Source organism: Bombus vosnesenskii, unplaced genomic scaffold, assembly GCF_011952255.1.
Source record: "Bombus vosnesenskii isolate JDL3184/JDL3185 unplaced genomic scaffold, Bvos_JDL3184-5_v1.1 scf7180000016274, whole genome shotgun sequence".
Taxonomy (NCBI): domain Eukaryota; kingdom Metazoa; phylum Arthropoda; class Insecta; order Hymenoptera; family Apidae; genus Bombus; species Bombus vosnesenskii.
This window is the reverse complement of record NW_022884343.1, coordinates 59,973-73,380: the sequence shown is the minus strand read 5'-3', so window position 1 is coordinate 73,380 and position 13,408 is coordinate 59,973. Positions and strand designations below refer to the sequence as shown.

Genomic DNA, 13,408 nt, shown 5'->3' with positions numbered 1-13,408 from the left:
TGCTTTTCCATTGCTTCACGAGCACAATAACAATCGTCTACGTAATTTTTATTCGTCTTGTCAAACATTTTGTTTCTCTTTTTCAATCCGCCTAATCCTTTGCTCGACTGGTTTATTTTCTTAACACTAATCTTGCCAGGTCCGGTCAAATGACCAGCTTCAAAATCGTTATTTCTTTTGTCCATTTAACTTTGTGAAAATCCTCGTATTTTCTGATTAATCAATTCCTCAGTTGTTAGTATGAGAATTTACATAAAGTTGGACGAGCAGAAGAGATAACGATGAACGATTTTAAATTAATTATGCCAAGGAGTAAATTGTAAAATAGGGAAAAATGGAGAAAAATGGAGAAAAGAGAGAAAGAAATTAATATTTTAATATGACACAGTTGAAAACGGGGATAATTTATAAGATCCTTTCGAAAGTAGCTTACAAGTTGACAAAGTTTTTTAAGACACCAAAGGTACAGCTGCTATTGAGACTAGCAACGTTCGAATATCTTCAATATCTCGATATTGTGACGAGAGATCTTTCCAAAATTACGAAAAGACGATCGTGAAAATCAAATAAAATACAACTCATTGGATCTTAAATTCGCTCTGTCCCTGTTAAATAGAAAAACTAATTATACCTTTGCCCTTCTAACCTTCCTTAATTAGAAAAATTAGTAAAAATTAGACGACGACTTTGTATCGATCTCAAACTGTCCTAAAGTACTCTTAATCACACGTTTCTCTGTATTCTTAGCGTTTCTTGCTGCTTCTTTCAGAAATCGCTTACGCGAGCGTAGATCATGTTCTCACGTAAAAAAGCATCGATTACAACGAGTACCCGTTTCGATGGAGTTACATTCGCAACCTGTAATTTCGCCATGGCTGATCGGAGATCGTAATAGTACTCAGGCATTCGAAATATTCCTTTAAACGTTGCGTTACGCTCTTTTTTCCACTTATTTCTTCCTAATTTCTTGCCCCAAAATTGCGAAATAGTCTGTCGTTAATATTCGTATTCGTTGATTGCGCTACAACAAACAATTCGCTTCACTTTCTATCGTTTTTCCCGGTTTTCTGACAGCACCGCTCTGCAGTTATAGCAATTATGTCATAAATTTCAAACAACGTTGATCGATCGCTATCTCCGTGCACGTCTGAGAACCAGTTCCTTCGGAACTACTGTTAACCGCTATGACAATCTTCAACCGTATGTACAACGCGTTCAACTATAATAGAATGGACAGGTTACGAACGTTATTTCTTTACTGATGGTACTTCTGCCGTTTTATACGGTTTCCACGACTCGAAGGTAGAATACTATATTTACAAAGGCATCTTTATTGTTTCTCTGTATTGTGAATAGAATTATCCAATGGTCTCTGCTCTAGTTATATACCATACAAGTGGGGCCATTTTTAAGCAATTCCACCTGAATATCTGTTTGTGTCGTGATGATGTAAAAAATATTCTATAAGCAGTTTGAATGTCCTGCATCGAAGGACCAACGTCCTGTAAGAATATTTGTGCTTTGCAAGCTTGTTTTTCCTGAAATTCTTCGATACCATTTAAGTTACCTATAAGGTATCTTTTCCATTATCACTGAACTGAATGAAAGAGACGTTTAGGTGGCCTTACTTAAATGCGCCACCCTGTATGTAGATAGTTTATATTTATACACAGTGCAGAGTATATACAGTTGGAATAGTGTGGGAGTAATTGTAATAGATGATATGTTATAACTTGTAGCAGTTTCTAAATTAATTGGTTATTTAATCAAATTAATTCATAAATTGGTTAAAATTCATTGGGATATCTTCTTGTAAGGGATAAGAAAAATGCATTGACTACTCCATATAAGCTATATGATGAAATTAAAAGAAACAATGAGAAAGAAATACAAATGAACAAATACAATGAGAAAAAATATACTTACATAGTACAGTGTATATAGACATAATATAAAATAAATAAATATATATAATATAGAATATAATATATAATATATAAATAAATATATGTACATGAAATAAATATAAAATAAAGTAGCTTTGTCAATGTCTTGTCTAGATGTGGAACAATCTGACATGCGTGGACGATTTCCTAAACCGGGCATTTCACAAACTGGGTCTGGTGGTCGGCCGTCATCCCGGCTACTTCGTGATAGTTCCGGTTCTCGTTGCCTTCATCTGCTTCACCGGATACCAGAAAATCCATTACGAGATAGATCCAGAGTATCTGTTTTCTCCGACAAATGGACCGAGCAAAATGGAGAGGGCGATCGTCGAGCAATACTTTAAGGTCAATTACAGCCACAAATTTAACCTGGGTCGCATTACCAGGCCAGGTGAGTCAGATTTTACAAGGAAATACCGACGCCGGTCAATTCACGGCTACTTTTTATAAAATACGTCGGCGAAGTTCAAGGAGAAAGTGCATCAACTTCTCTTTTTTCTTGTTTGTATTGCGTGTAATTTCATACTGCGTGAATTAACCTGCTGTGCAGACTATAGTTTGTTGTTGTATCGTCTGAGAACTTTCACGTTTCATCGAGCCCATTGTTAATCAACTGCTGACTGGAACGATTTGCGTGTTTCCCTACGCATTTTACTTTTTAAATTATTTTTTCGTTAGTCTCCCTGTCAAATCGCTGTTCGTACGAATCTTAATTACTCGCAAACGTATTCGTGTAATACTTGTCGATTTAAATAGGTCGATTCGGCCACGTGATCATCACGTCCAAGGATGGAAACGATAATCTGCTGAGAATAGCAGTGTTCGACGAACTCAGGCAGCTGAACAAGATGATCAGGAACACGAAAGCTACCTACGAAGGGGAGGAGTTCACTTATAGTCAGATTTGTGCCAAATGGTTGGACAGTTGCTTCAACAACGACATTCTGGACCTACATCACATCATAGAGTAAGTGTATTGCTAGAATCGTGGCATTGTTAATTATTAATTTCATTAAGCAACAGATTTTTATGTATTTTTAACGTGCCAGAAAGATGCACAATGTTCTGAGAAAATGTCGAACGTAAAATTGAAACGGGAAATCATCTACACTAATAACAATTGTTCATACTTTGTACAAGCTTGAGATATTTTTTAAATCAGCAAGATACAATTGCATACTTTGTCATCTTTCGTGAAAAACAATATTTAGAAGAATATTTTTAAGACTGATTCGTGTGTTCGAGGGTCTAAGTAGTCGGTAGCACTTTGCAGGGATGTGGAAAAGAAGAAGCTGAACCTGACGTTCCCTGTGACATTGAACCCCATCACTTGGGACATTCACCTGTTACCAGTCTATTTTGGAGGTAGCGTGATCGACGAGGACCTGATCATCGAGTCTGTACCCTCCATGCAGCTGGCCTACTTTCTCACAGCTGACAATGCTCGCCAGGATGCGATGTAAGTTCGTGTCCAAGCTTCCACGTTACATACATACTCACTTGCTACTGTTAAATATATTACAAACATTTTAAAACTGTAGAAGAGAACGTAAGAAATTGGCAAAATCGCGAGCATACGAAATACCCTAATCCTATGACTCACACTGTATATCTAAAATCCTTTGCATCTTGAAAATAGCGGAGCAGTCTGGGAAGAAGCGTTTCTAGAGACGCTGAGGCAAGTGGAGGAGGACAACGTGTTCAAGCACATCGCTACCGCCAGGTTCGCTTCTAGGACCTTGGAACTGGAGCTGGAAGAGAACACCAAGACCATAGTACCTTATTTCTCGAGCACGTTTATCCTAATGGCTCTGTTCTCTGTGGTGACGTGCATGATGACCGATTGGGTACGCAGCAAGCCCTGGTTGGGACTTCTTGGAAACGTCTCTGCGGCAATGGCCACTGTGGCGGCGTTTGGTCTCTGCATATACCTGGGTGTCGACTTCATCGGGTTGAATCTGGCTGCACCGTTCCTCATGATCGGTGAGTGGACGCGAATGTGCCTCGCTCTAAGGCAAAGTAGCGATATCATATAAGATCATAAATTTCATAAAATATAGGAGACAGATGTTTTAGATTTGAAGCTCTCGTGATGATCGATGGATGTCATGCTCTTGACTTTTACGAAGACGATTGTATTATGAGTGGTATTCTTGCGTTAACGCTTCGCGAACGTTACAGTTCGCTTCTTCAGGATACACCTGAACATTGAATTTCCGGAGTGAAAGTGTAAGAAGAACGAAATATTAGGTGGTTCCATAAGTTACGCAGTTGCTTTATTTATATTTATTTACTGTTTATTATATTCTATATTATATTAATTTATTTACATACATAGCTCTCGTCTAACGACAGTTTGTTTTCGTATGTTGGACAAACAGAAAAACGTATCAGTTGCGTAACGATTGATCGATGATAAAAAATTTCTTTACCATTTATTTGTTAAATTATGTATTCAAATTTCCGATAACGTAGTAATCGGTCTATTATACTACTACTACTAATAGGTCTATATTATTCCTTTTAGACTCAACTGTTGAAAAATATTGCATTATTTACCGAATGTCCTGATAGTTCAGTACACGAAGCGTTAAAGAAAGAAGCGCGTAACTTTCCTCTGCCAAGATGGAACAAGATCATAGAATGGTACTTGATTAGTATTCTTTGGATGTAGATACATCGGCAGATGAATATATATAATTCTGACAAAAGAGTAACGTTTCGCTCTTTATTGGCGTTCGGTGCACTTTCGTTTGCGATACGAGGTGTCTAATGTAGGTTAAATAGATTCTATGTCATAGCGGTTCGCGTAATACTGAGAAAATTACGATAGCACCTAGAACGCCAAGGATTCAACTCGAGTCCTATAGAATTCTTAATCGGATCAAAAAAGTCCCGACTCATGTTCGTTGTAATTTGAATTTACCAAATTGTCGGAAGAACCGCAATTCTAATGTTATACGGAGTGAATGATCGATCGATGAGCGACTCATTGTTGTGCGAATTCTCAGAATAATAAGTGCGAATGAAACCACAGCTCAATGTGACTCGCATACTCTTCACGATGACTTAGTATCGATCTCAGAAATGGCAGACGAACTTTGAGCTTTTTGGATACCTTGGATACTTTCGAGTATTTGCGATACTTTTGGGCACATTCGAATACTTCTGATGCTTTTGGATACTCTCGAATACTTCTGATGTTTTTGGATATTCTCGAATACTTCTGATGTTTTTGGATATTCTCGAATACTTCTGATGCTTTTGGATACTTTCGAATACTTCTGATGCTTTTGGATACTTTCAAATACTTCTGATCTTTTCGATCACTTATAGTATATTTTTATACTTATAATATTATGGATACTTTTGATACTCGCGAATACTTTGGACATTTTCGAATACTTGGATAGTTTACGAGAACGATACCTTGGATATTTTATATATTCTTTTCATATTAAATGGATCCTACGGATTTTGTATGTTTAAATTTCCAATAAGAATTGGCGTTATTCGAAAAGAAAGAAGAAGGATTTCTCAATGATTCGGTCGGACGTGTGCAACGATCGTGGTTGCCTGGTGGCTGGTGCATACGAGCGTAACGACGGAAGGGAAAAGTCGCGACGGCGGCTTCCGCTTTTCACGCAAATCACCCGGTGCTTTGCCGATTCCAGCCTGTTTCCCTGATCTGTGGCCAGCCGATCGAATCGAGGAGGGCTGTTAAGCAGTGTTTTGCAACAATTTCGTCAATGATCATTGCGTTACGACTCGGTTGCTTTCCCTAGTATACACAATCTTGGATTCATTGTAATTACGCCTGTTGTTGTTGATCCTTTCGATTAATCCGACGTTCTTCTTAAGCTGCCAGATAAATATTTCTCATAGCAATTAGTATAATAATGGAAACACTTGTACAATGGCTAGTATTGTCTAATGGACTGGTGAAAAACGAATGTAGGTTACTACATTTTTATCGACCTCTCAATTTTAACTTTACTTTCGCTCCACTGTTAAAAAGGAATATTTTAATATAAAGCGAGTAAGAATGGAAGGAAATTACCAAGCACAGCTAAGGATGTAATTGCCAAAACAAACGATGTATCTGATTGGAACGGTACGATAAGCGACGGAAATTTACTATGTTCCACTCTTTAAATATATGTGTCGCGTTCAATCGGCCAGTAACTCACTGAAATGCAATGTTAAGCGCACTGAGGTGAGCGCGAAACGGCAGAAACATGAATTTCCGGCAGAAATTCATCGAACGAAAGATGGTTCGATGGAAAAGTTTGGATGGTAACGCGGGAAATGGTGTGGAAATCGGTCGTCCTTGCTTGAAATTGAATAAATGCGTTTATTAGCGGTTATAAATCGTCGTCCAAATGTAGACAGGCTGAATCACGAATAAGCCAGCCATTCTGATTCACTCGACGCATTAACTGCCGCCTTGTTATCACGCTAATGGCACTGTAGTCGTTTTTATACCGACCGAAGGGGTGTTTGCGCCGACAAATCGCCCCCACAATGACTCAGTTGTGTCATATTGTATTTTCTTTTCTTTTTCCTCCCGTTCATATTAATTTACAACCAAGTAACCTGACGTTACTTCCGATTAATCGAACTGATCGATCGAATTGTTTGCAGGTATCGGAATCGACGACACCTTCGTCATGTTGGCGGCCTGGAGACGAACCAGTATAATGAAACCGGTGCCCGAAAGAATGGCTGCGACTCTCAGCGAAGCTGCTGTCTCCATCACTATCACTTCGCTCACTGACATGATATCTTTTTTCATTGGCATTCTCTCGCCTTTCCCCTCGGTTCAGATCTTCTGTATTTATTCAGGTCCGTAGCACGCGATTTACCTAAACGTCAATAACTCCAAACTCCAAGGCCAAATGGATGATCCGTTACTTTCTTTGTTTCAGGATTCGCCGTGGTCTTCACCTTTGTCTTCCATTTGACCTTCTTCACGGGTTGCGTAGCCATTAGCGGTTACTGCGAGCAGAAGAACCTGCACAGCGTATTGTGCTGCAAGGTGCAGCCTCTCTCCAAATCCTGTAAGTCCCTAAGTAATACTCTGATCTCTACGTTCCGCGAAAGAAGGCTTAACACGTTGACTGCCACGGCACCCGTATTCGGGTGACAGCAAAGTTTCTGGTAGGGCCGCGTCACCCGTATTCGGGTGGCGCTTATTTGACTACTTGCGAAGGATCGTCGTAGGTATTTGAGAAGACATTCTAGAGGAAATAATAAAACTATTGAATTGTTATGAAAGTAATACGAGAATGGTTTATTAAAAAAATTATTTACTCGCATTACTAAAATATCAGAGGACGCTTGGTACTGCGGCACGCCGGCCTGACGGAGATTTCAGTGAAAACACGCGTGGCAGTCAACGTGTTAAAGAGTTAAAGGAGGAAGGAACCAGGGCCGCGTTTATACTTCTGGAAGCTCTAGGCGTGCAACTTGGTTCTTAAACGTGGCCAAACAGGGAGCGAGATGCCAGCTTTTTGCACCTAACGCGTCTCACGGTAAACGTGGCTCTGGAAAAACGTTGTAATTTTGCAAAACTGAATTATAATGTAACAGACCAGCGTTGGTAGAAACAAAATGTTTAACGCGAAGTTTGCTCATACTCGAATATTAGTTTTAAACTTTCTTCTGCTCACGACCGTAGACTGTCCGATTCTGAGAAGAATGTCTAATCCGAAATTTCTAATTCCGAATAAAAAAAAGAAAAAAAAAAAAAGAAAGAAGAGAGCGAAACTGGTCGAACCAGATTCAGGACTAACGTTGGAAGAAGCTGCGACACTGTGAGAGCGAGAAATGGAGTTGCAAGTGGATACACACGCATTTTCTTGTTACGTAACCTTGTAACGCTGAAGAATCCGCGGTGGTCGGTAAAAGTAAGAGTTCGACGATCGTTTGCGACTCATTTCGGTTACTACATCCGATGTAACCATCCTGTTTACTTACACGTACGCGGCGATGGTAACAGGGACCGTTAAATCGCCAAAGAAGACGTTACCCGGAATACTTTCACGGGCAGAGCCTCGTCGAACGTATCATTCGTTGGTTTTATTTGAACTTTCATTTATTTGCCGCTTGCCACGGAACTTTCTATGCTAAGCAGCGGCCGGCCGGACCTCGGACTCTTGGGGCCATTACACCAACGCTGCTTTATTCTTATTTCCATTCTACGAAAGGCGGCCGCTCTAAAAATCCTCTTGGAGCAGACCTTTCTTCAACTAAAATCTTCTCACGAATACCGTTTGATCGTGAAAAGTTGGTACATGATCATTGCGAGAGAATGGTCGTTGTAAATCGTCGGCGATTTCGATCGTGAAAGCCGGAAGATTCTGATCAACCGTCGTCGAGTCTCTAAAATCATTTAGAAATTGTGGCTCGATGCAACAGCAAGTCCCTTGCTATCCCTTACACCGGTTACGAGTCGACAAATCACTTTGGCGATAGCGCGTAGCCGTAATTGGCAAAATTGGAAATCGATCGTCCTGCGATCCGAATCGAGTTACTTCGTCTGTGTACTCCTTTGGTTCTTGCCAATTCGATGGGAAACAGACGAGACGCCAGATGTCCGGTGGTAGCCGCCGGTTACGCGAGAAATGCGTACCAGGTTACGTTAGAGCGTCGCTAATTCGTTAGATCACCGTTGCGTTATGTAACCTCGTCACTTTCTCCCGAGGCATTGTCAACAGTTATAAACAATACCGCCTTGCATATTTTTGCACGATCTGCGTTTTGCATATTCCAGTTTTCCCCTTTTCTCGCTGCTTTCGATGGTTTGTGAAAAGCGGCAAACTGTATTTGCTCATTTCCGCGATCACTCGTGCACCATCGGCTGGAAAACGCGGTGAAAGTGCCATTTCAAGGTGGTTACACGCACCATCGACGCAAATGTAATTTACACGGCGAACGTTGCTTTTATCCTCACGCGCGGCTAGGCCTCAAAGGTTTAAGGTCGTTGGAATTTATCATTAATAATTGGTATCGTGACTCGATCGAGAAGAATTGGTAATCAATCGGTAAGCAAGAAAGGTGGCGGACACACGTGGTCAACGCATCTTGGAAATCGATTGTCCCGATCAGGAACGCGTGCTCGGCGTACTAATGCGAGTCTTCGTATATCATAATGTTCATTGTCGTTTTGGCGCGTGACATTGTACCGTCGTTCTCCTCTGGCTTTGTTCCCACTAAACAATGACTCCGTACATTCTTTTTCTCACAATGTGCACGGGATTCATAGTAGAAGACAATGCAACGGATTCTCGTGAAAAGAGCGATCGCGTGATACACCACAACCACCCTTTTCCACTTGAATCAGCGAACTAACGACGAACGAATGTTATTTTGTTTTTCAGCTAACAGATCGTGGCTCTATAGAGCACTGTGCAGTGGAGGAGTAGATCCGGACGATCCATACAACCCCATCGATAACCCAGAACACGGCTGCATGAGCTGGTTCAGGGATTATCTGGCCACGGCGCTGAATTGCAGACCCGTCAAGGTCATCGTCATCCTGATATTCGCCTGTTACCTTGCTGGCGCTCTTTACGGCCTGACGACTCTTCAGGAGGGCTTGGACCGTCGCAAGCTCTCCAAGAACGACTCCTACTCGATCACTTTCTACGACCGGCAGGACGACTACTTCCGGGAGTTCCCGTATAGAATACAGGTAGATAGAATACAGGCGATCGTTATCTGGAAAGTAGCAGATTCTGGTGCAGATTCGCGATTTTTGTAATTTTTGAGGCACGCAGTATCGTACTATTTTGACACAGAGACATTAACTTATTTATTTTTTACTGTATCGACAAATACGAATAACGAAAACATGCAGGTCCAGCGTGAATGACCTGAATATTGAGATATAATAGATTTGAATACTAAATTTAAATAACAATAAGATAATAAAATATAATCGAGAAACGGTTGTAACGAGAAAAAGTCGAAAATCGTTGGGTTGGCTAGGTGTTTGTTTGGGATTCGTTTTTCAATCGAAGAGATTTTTGAGGGTTGAGAAGGAGAAAGTGTTTCTAGCCAAAAGGTCCAGGAACCGCGACAAACCTCCGAAGATTCATCAACTTGCGAGTAACTCGCTACATGCAATTATGTCACGTGGGCAACTTTCTCTCGGCTTCACTGCGTCGAAGAAAAGTGACTGGCGTTGCGTCACACGGTACTGTCGCGATTTTTCTGGATCAATTCAGAGGACGTTCGCTGGAACGTCGAGAGTGCCGCATTCTCCGCTCCGGAACCCCGTAATTGCTAGTTTCTGGCGAACTAGGCGTGGCTGGAAGACACTTAATTGCTGTCCGGGCTATAGGAGGACTTTCAAGTTCATAGAAACCGCTCTTCATAATTTTATACCTCATTCCGCGTGTTCAATATCTTTAGATCGCGAGTAAATGGCGAGCAAAAGACGAAGAAAGTTTCCTGGTCTGAAATTAAATAATTCCGCTGATATTCGCTGACGAGTTTCATGAACCAGTTGCTGCGAGGGTCTACAAAGACTTTTGTCACTTTTGTTTCAGGTTGTAGTAAGCGGAAAGTACGACTACAGCGATCCGGTGATTCAATCGCAAATGGAAAATCTGACCAGGTCCCTGGAAGCCAGCAAGTACATCAGCAGCGCTCCCATATACACGGAGAGCTGGCTCAGAAGCTTCCTCAGCTATGCCAACAACAGCGCCACCGACGTGGAAATCAAGGACGAGAAAACTTTCATCAAATTGTTGAAAGACACTTGGCTGTCCCCCAAAAGTAGCTTCTCTCTGGACGTGAAGTTTGACCAGGCCGAAGAGCACATCATCGCCAGTAGATTTCTGATCCAGGCGGTGAACGTCAGCGGAACGAATCAAGAGAAAGACATGGTGAAGGAACTGCGTCGGATTTGCGCTCAGTCTTCGTTAAACGCCAGCGTTTTCCACCCTTACTTCGTGTTCTTCGACCAGTTCGAGTTGGTCAAGCCCACCAGCATCCAATGCATGGTCTTCGGCGCCCTCATAATGATGTTCATCAGCTTCATCTTCATTCCCAACGTTCTGTGCTGCCTCTGGGTAGCCTTCTGTATTATTTCGATCGAGTTAGGCGTGGCCGGGTACATGGCTCTTTGGGACGTGAACCTGGACAGCATATCCATGATCAATCTCATCATGTGCATAGGCTTCAGCGTCGACTTCACCGCTCACATCTGCTACGCCTACATGAGCTCGAAGCAAAAGACTGCGGAGGACAGAGTGAAGGAAAGCTTGTACAGTCTCGGTCTTCCGATAGTGCAAGGAGCCACTTCAACGATCCTCGGCCTCATAGCTTTAGTGCTTGCAGGTACCTACATCTTCATGGTGTTCTTCAAGATGGTATTCCTGGTGATATTCATAGGAGCCATGCACGGCATGTTCCTGCTGCCCGTTCTGCTCTCTCTGTTCGGCCCGTCGTCCTACAAAGACAAGAAAACCGACTCGGACAAGGCTCAACAGCGGAAAGTGTCGGAAAAGGATGTGAATTGCAAACTCCAGCAGCCTTACGTGATCCCACACCCGACTCTCACTTACTACCATTCTTCTGCACCCGCGAAAAGTCTACAGGACAGTCCCGCCACCAGTCTAGCCGCCTTCGAAGACAGAGATCCTGGTCTGGGCACCAGCGAGGACAGCAACTCTACGGAAAGTGGCTCCTCCCAAAGTAGAAGAAGGGAAGGCCAGCTGGAACCAGAGAACCAAAGGCGGCACGACGTCTGGAGAAGGTCCATAGGCGTTCTCTATGGCACGTCTCAGTTTCAGACCTCTTCACCGCCAGCTGCTCCTCCTCCGGATTATTCTGCCACGACCCCAGAGACTCAGAACGATCAGGAGCGACGAGCAGCCAGGACGGTGTCTTACATGGAACCCTATCCACCTCACAGGCCGGCCAATCAGCTGCACAGAGATCACAGGAGAAGTAGATCGTACCATAATCTGCATCACTCCTCGAGGTACCTGACTGACCCGCGTTATCCTTAAGAACAAAGAAGCAGGGAACGAGTGTAGCTTGTGCACGGCTTGCAGAGGGAAATCCAATTTTTCTGTCGTGTGACGGTCGTCGAAAATACGGTTCACGTTGTTTGAGAATTTCTCTTGGAACCTGGCAATCAGGCTTGAAAGACTTGCTCGTGGCTGTAGATACAAATTGGTGGCTGGAAGAGCAGCGAATATGGTTCCTTCCCCGGAGCAGTATATCTAACAAGAAGGAAAGAAAGAGAGAGAGAAAGAAAGAAAGAAAGAAAGAAAGAAAGAAATCTTCTCAGGAACGTCTCTGCAAGTCGTGTTCGTCTTAGAAAGGAGACTCGAGTGTAGACTCGTAAGTAAGTAAAGTAAGCAAAGAGACTCGTTTTTCAAGTGTGAGCTCTAGGATACTGTCAGAGGAACTGTATGGTAGAAAAATAGCACCTTCTAAGATCGAATTACGTCAGCCGGTATTTTTAAACATTCTCCAGTCTTTTTTTCCCGTGATTGTTTTATTAGAAGAAACGGAAAGATAGACTGACCGTGGTCGAGCTTTGAAAATCCGGGCTGACGTTGATCGAAGCAGCGAATTTGATACGTTTTTACCTTGAGCCGAATGCACGATAACGAATTTCTTCTCCGATACTAGTTCGACCACAGTCTTTTATTTAGACTAGTAGCTTCTAGCTGTACCAGCAGGCAACGGTAGTTACCGTGCACGAGTCAGTGGAGGATCGTAGGGAACGACGAAAGTGGTCTTCCACGATCTGCAGTTAGAATGTAAGAACGAATCTGCTCAATGGAAATCAAAACCAAAACGCAACAGCAGGGAGAATCAATTTTTCAAGAAAAAAATTCGAAGAACCGTCGATCGTGCCTTACCATGAAATGTGTTCTCGATAAAGAAGGAAGGAAAAGGGGAAATTGCAAAGTAGTCGCGAAGCAAGCTTACGACGTTTCACGGCCGTGCTACGGCGAAACGAAATCGAACGGAATCGTGGATATTTTTTAGTTCGATCGAGAAACGAACCGAGGCCGATTCTCCTCCGGTGTTTCTCTTCTTTGTAATGCTATCACGCCGCTGATTTCAAATGTGTGACACGTGCGTGGAGTACGACTGCGAGTCAACTTGTATTGTATTTGCGATTTTCAATGGGAACTCTGCTCTCCTTATTTTAGCAAATTTTTTATAGCGATTCAAGAAAACTAATCTTGAAAAATTAATTGTCGATTTTATTAAAAAAAAAAAAAAAAAAAAAAAACAGATCTATCATATATTATGTACTATTTAATATAGAAGAAGGTATTACGGAAGAGACATAATTTACGAGCGAAGATGTTAAAGAAAAGCGAGAGAAAGTTCCGAAAGAGAAATACGTTCGACAACGACGATTTATTCCAAAGGAAATATATTCTTCCGCGATTTTTAATGGATAAAATAAACGATACATGCTGCGT

General features: G+C 42.1%; 1 protein-coding gene across 3 annotated transcripts in view; it reads left to right on the top strand.

Moving 5' to 3' along the window:
* Positions 1-13,188, top strand: part of LOC117242488 (patched domain-containing protein 3) — a 39,457-nt gene extending 26,269 nt beyond the window's left edge. The window contains exons 1-9 of one of the 3 annotated variants that reach the window (XM_033509197.1): positions 2,061-2,337; positions 2,703-2,913; positions 3,220-3,405; positions 3,586-3,929; positions 6,591-6,791; positions 6,875-7,006; positions 9,329-9,642; positions 10,502-11,712; positions 11,781-13,188. In XM_033509197.1, the coding sequence (XP_033365088.1) occupies positions 2,061-2,337; positions 2,703-2,913; positions 3,220-3,405; positions 3,586-3,929; positions 6,591-6,791; positions 6,875-7,006; positions 9,329-9,642; positions 10,502-11,712; positions 11,781-11,910 (3,006 nt within the window). In that variant the 3' untranslated portion in view covers positions 11,911-13,188. Of the gene's footprint in view, positions 1-2,060; positions 2,338-2,702; positions 2,914-3,209; positions 3,406-3,585; positions 3,930-6,590; positions 6,792-6,874; positions 7,007-9,328; positions 9,643-10,501 lie in introns of those variants that run through there. The other 2 variants (XM_033509199.1, XR_004495268.1) reach the window with 2 other exon arrangements.
* Positions 13,189-13,408: the final 220 nt, after the last annotated feature.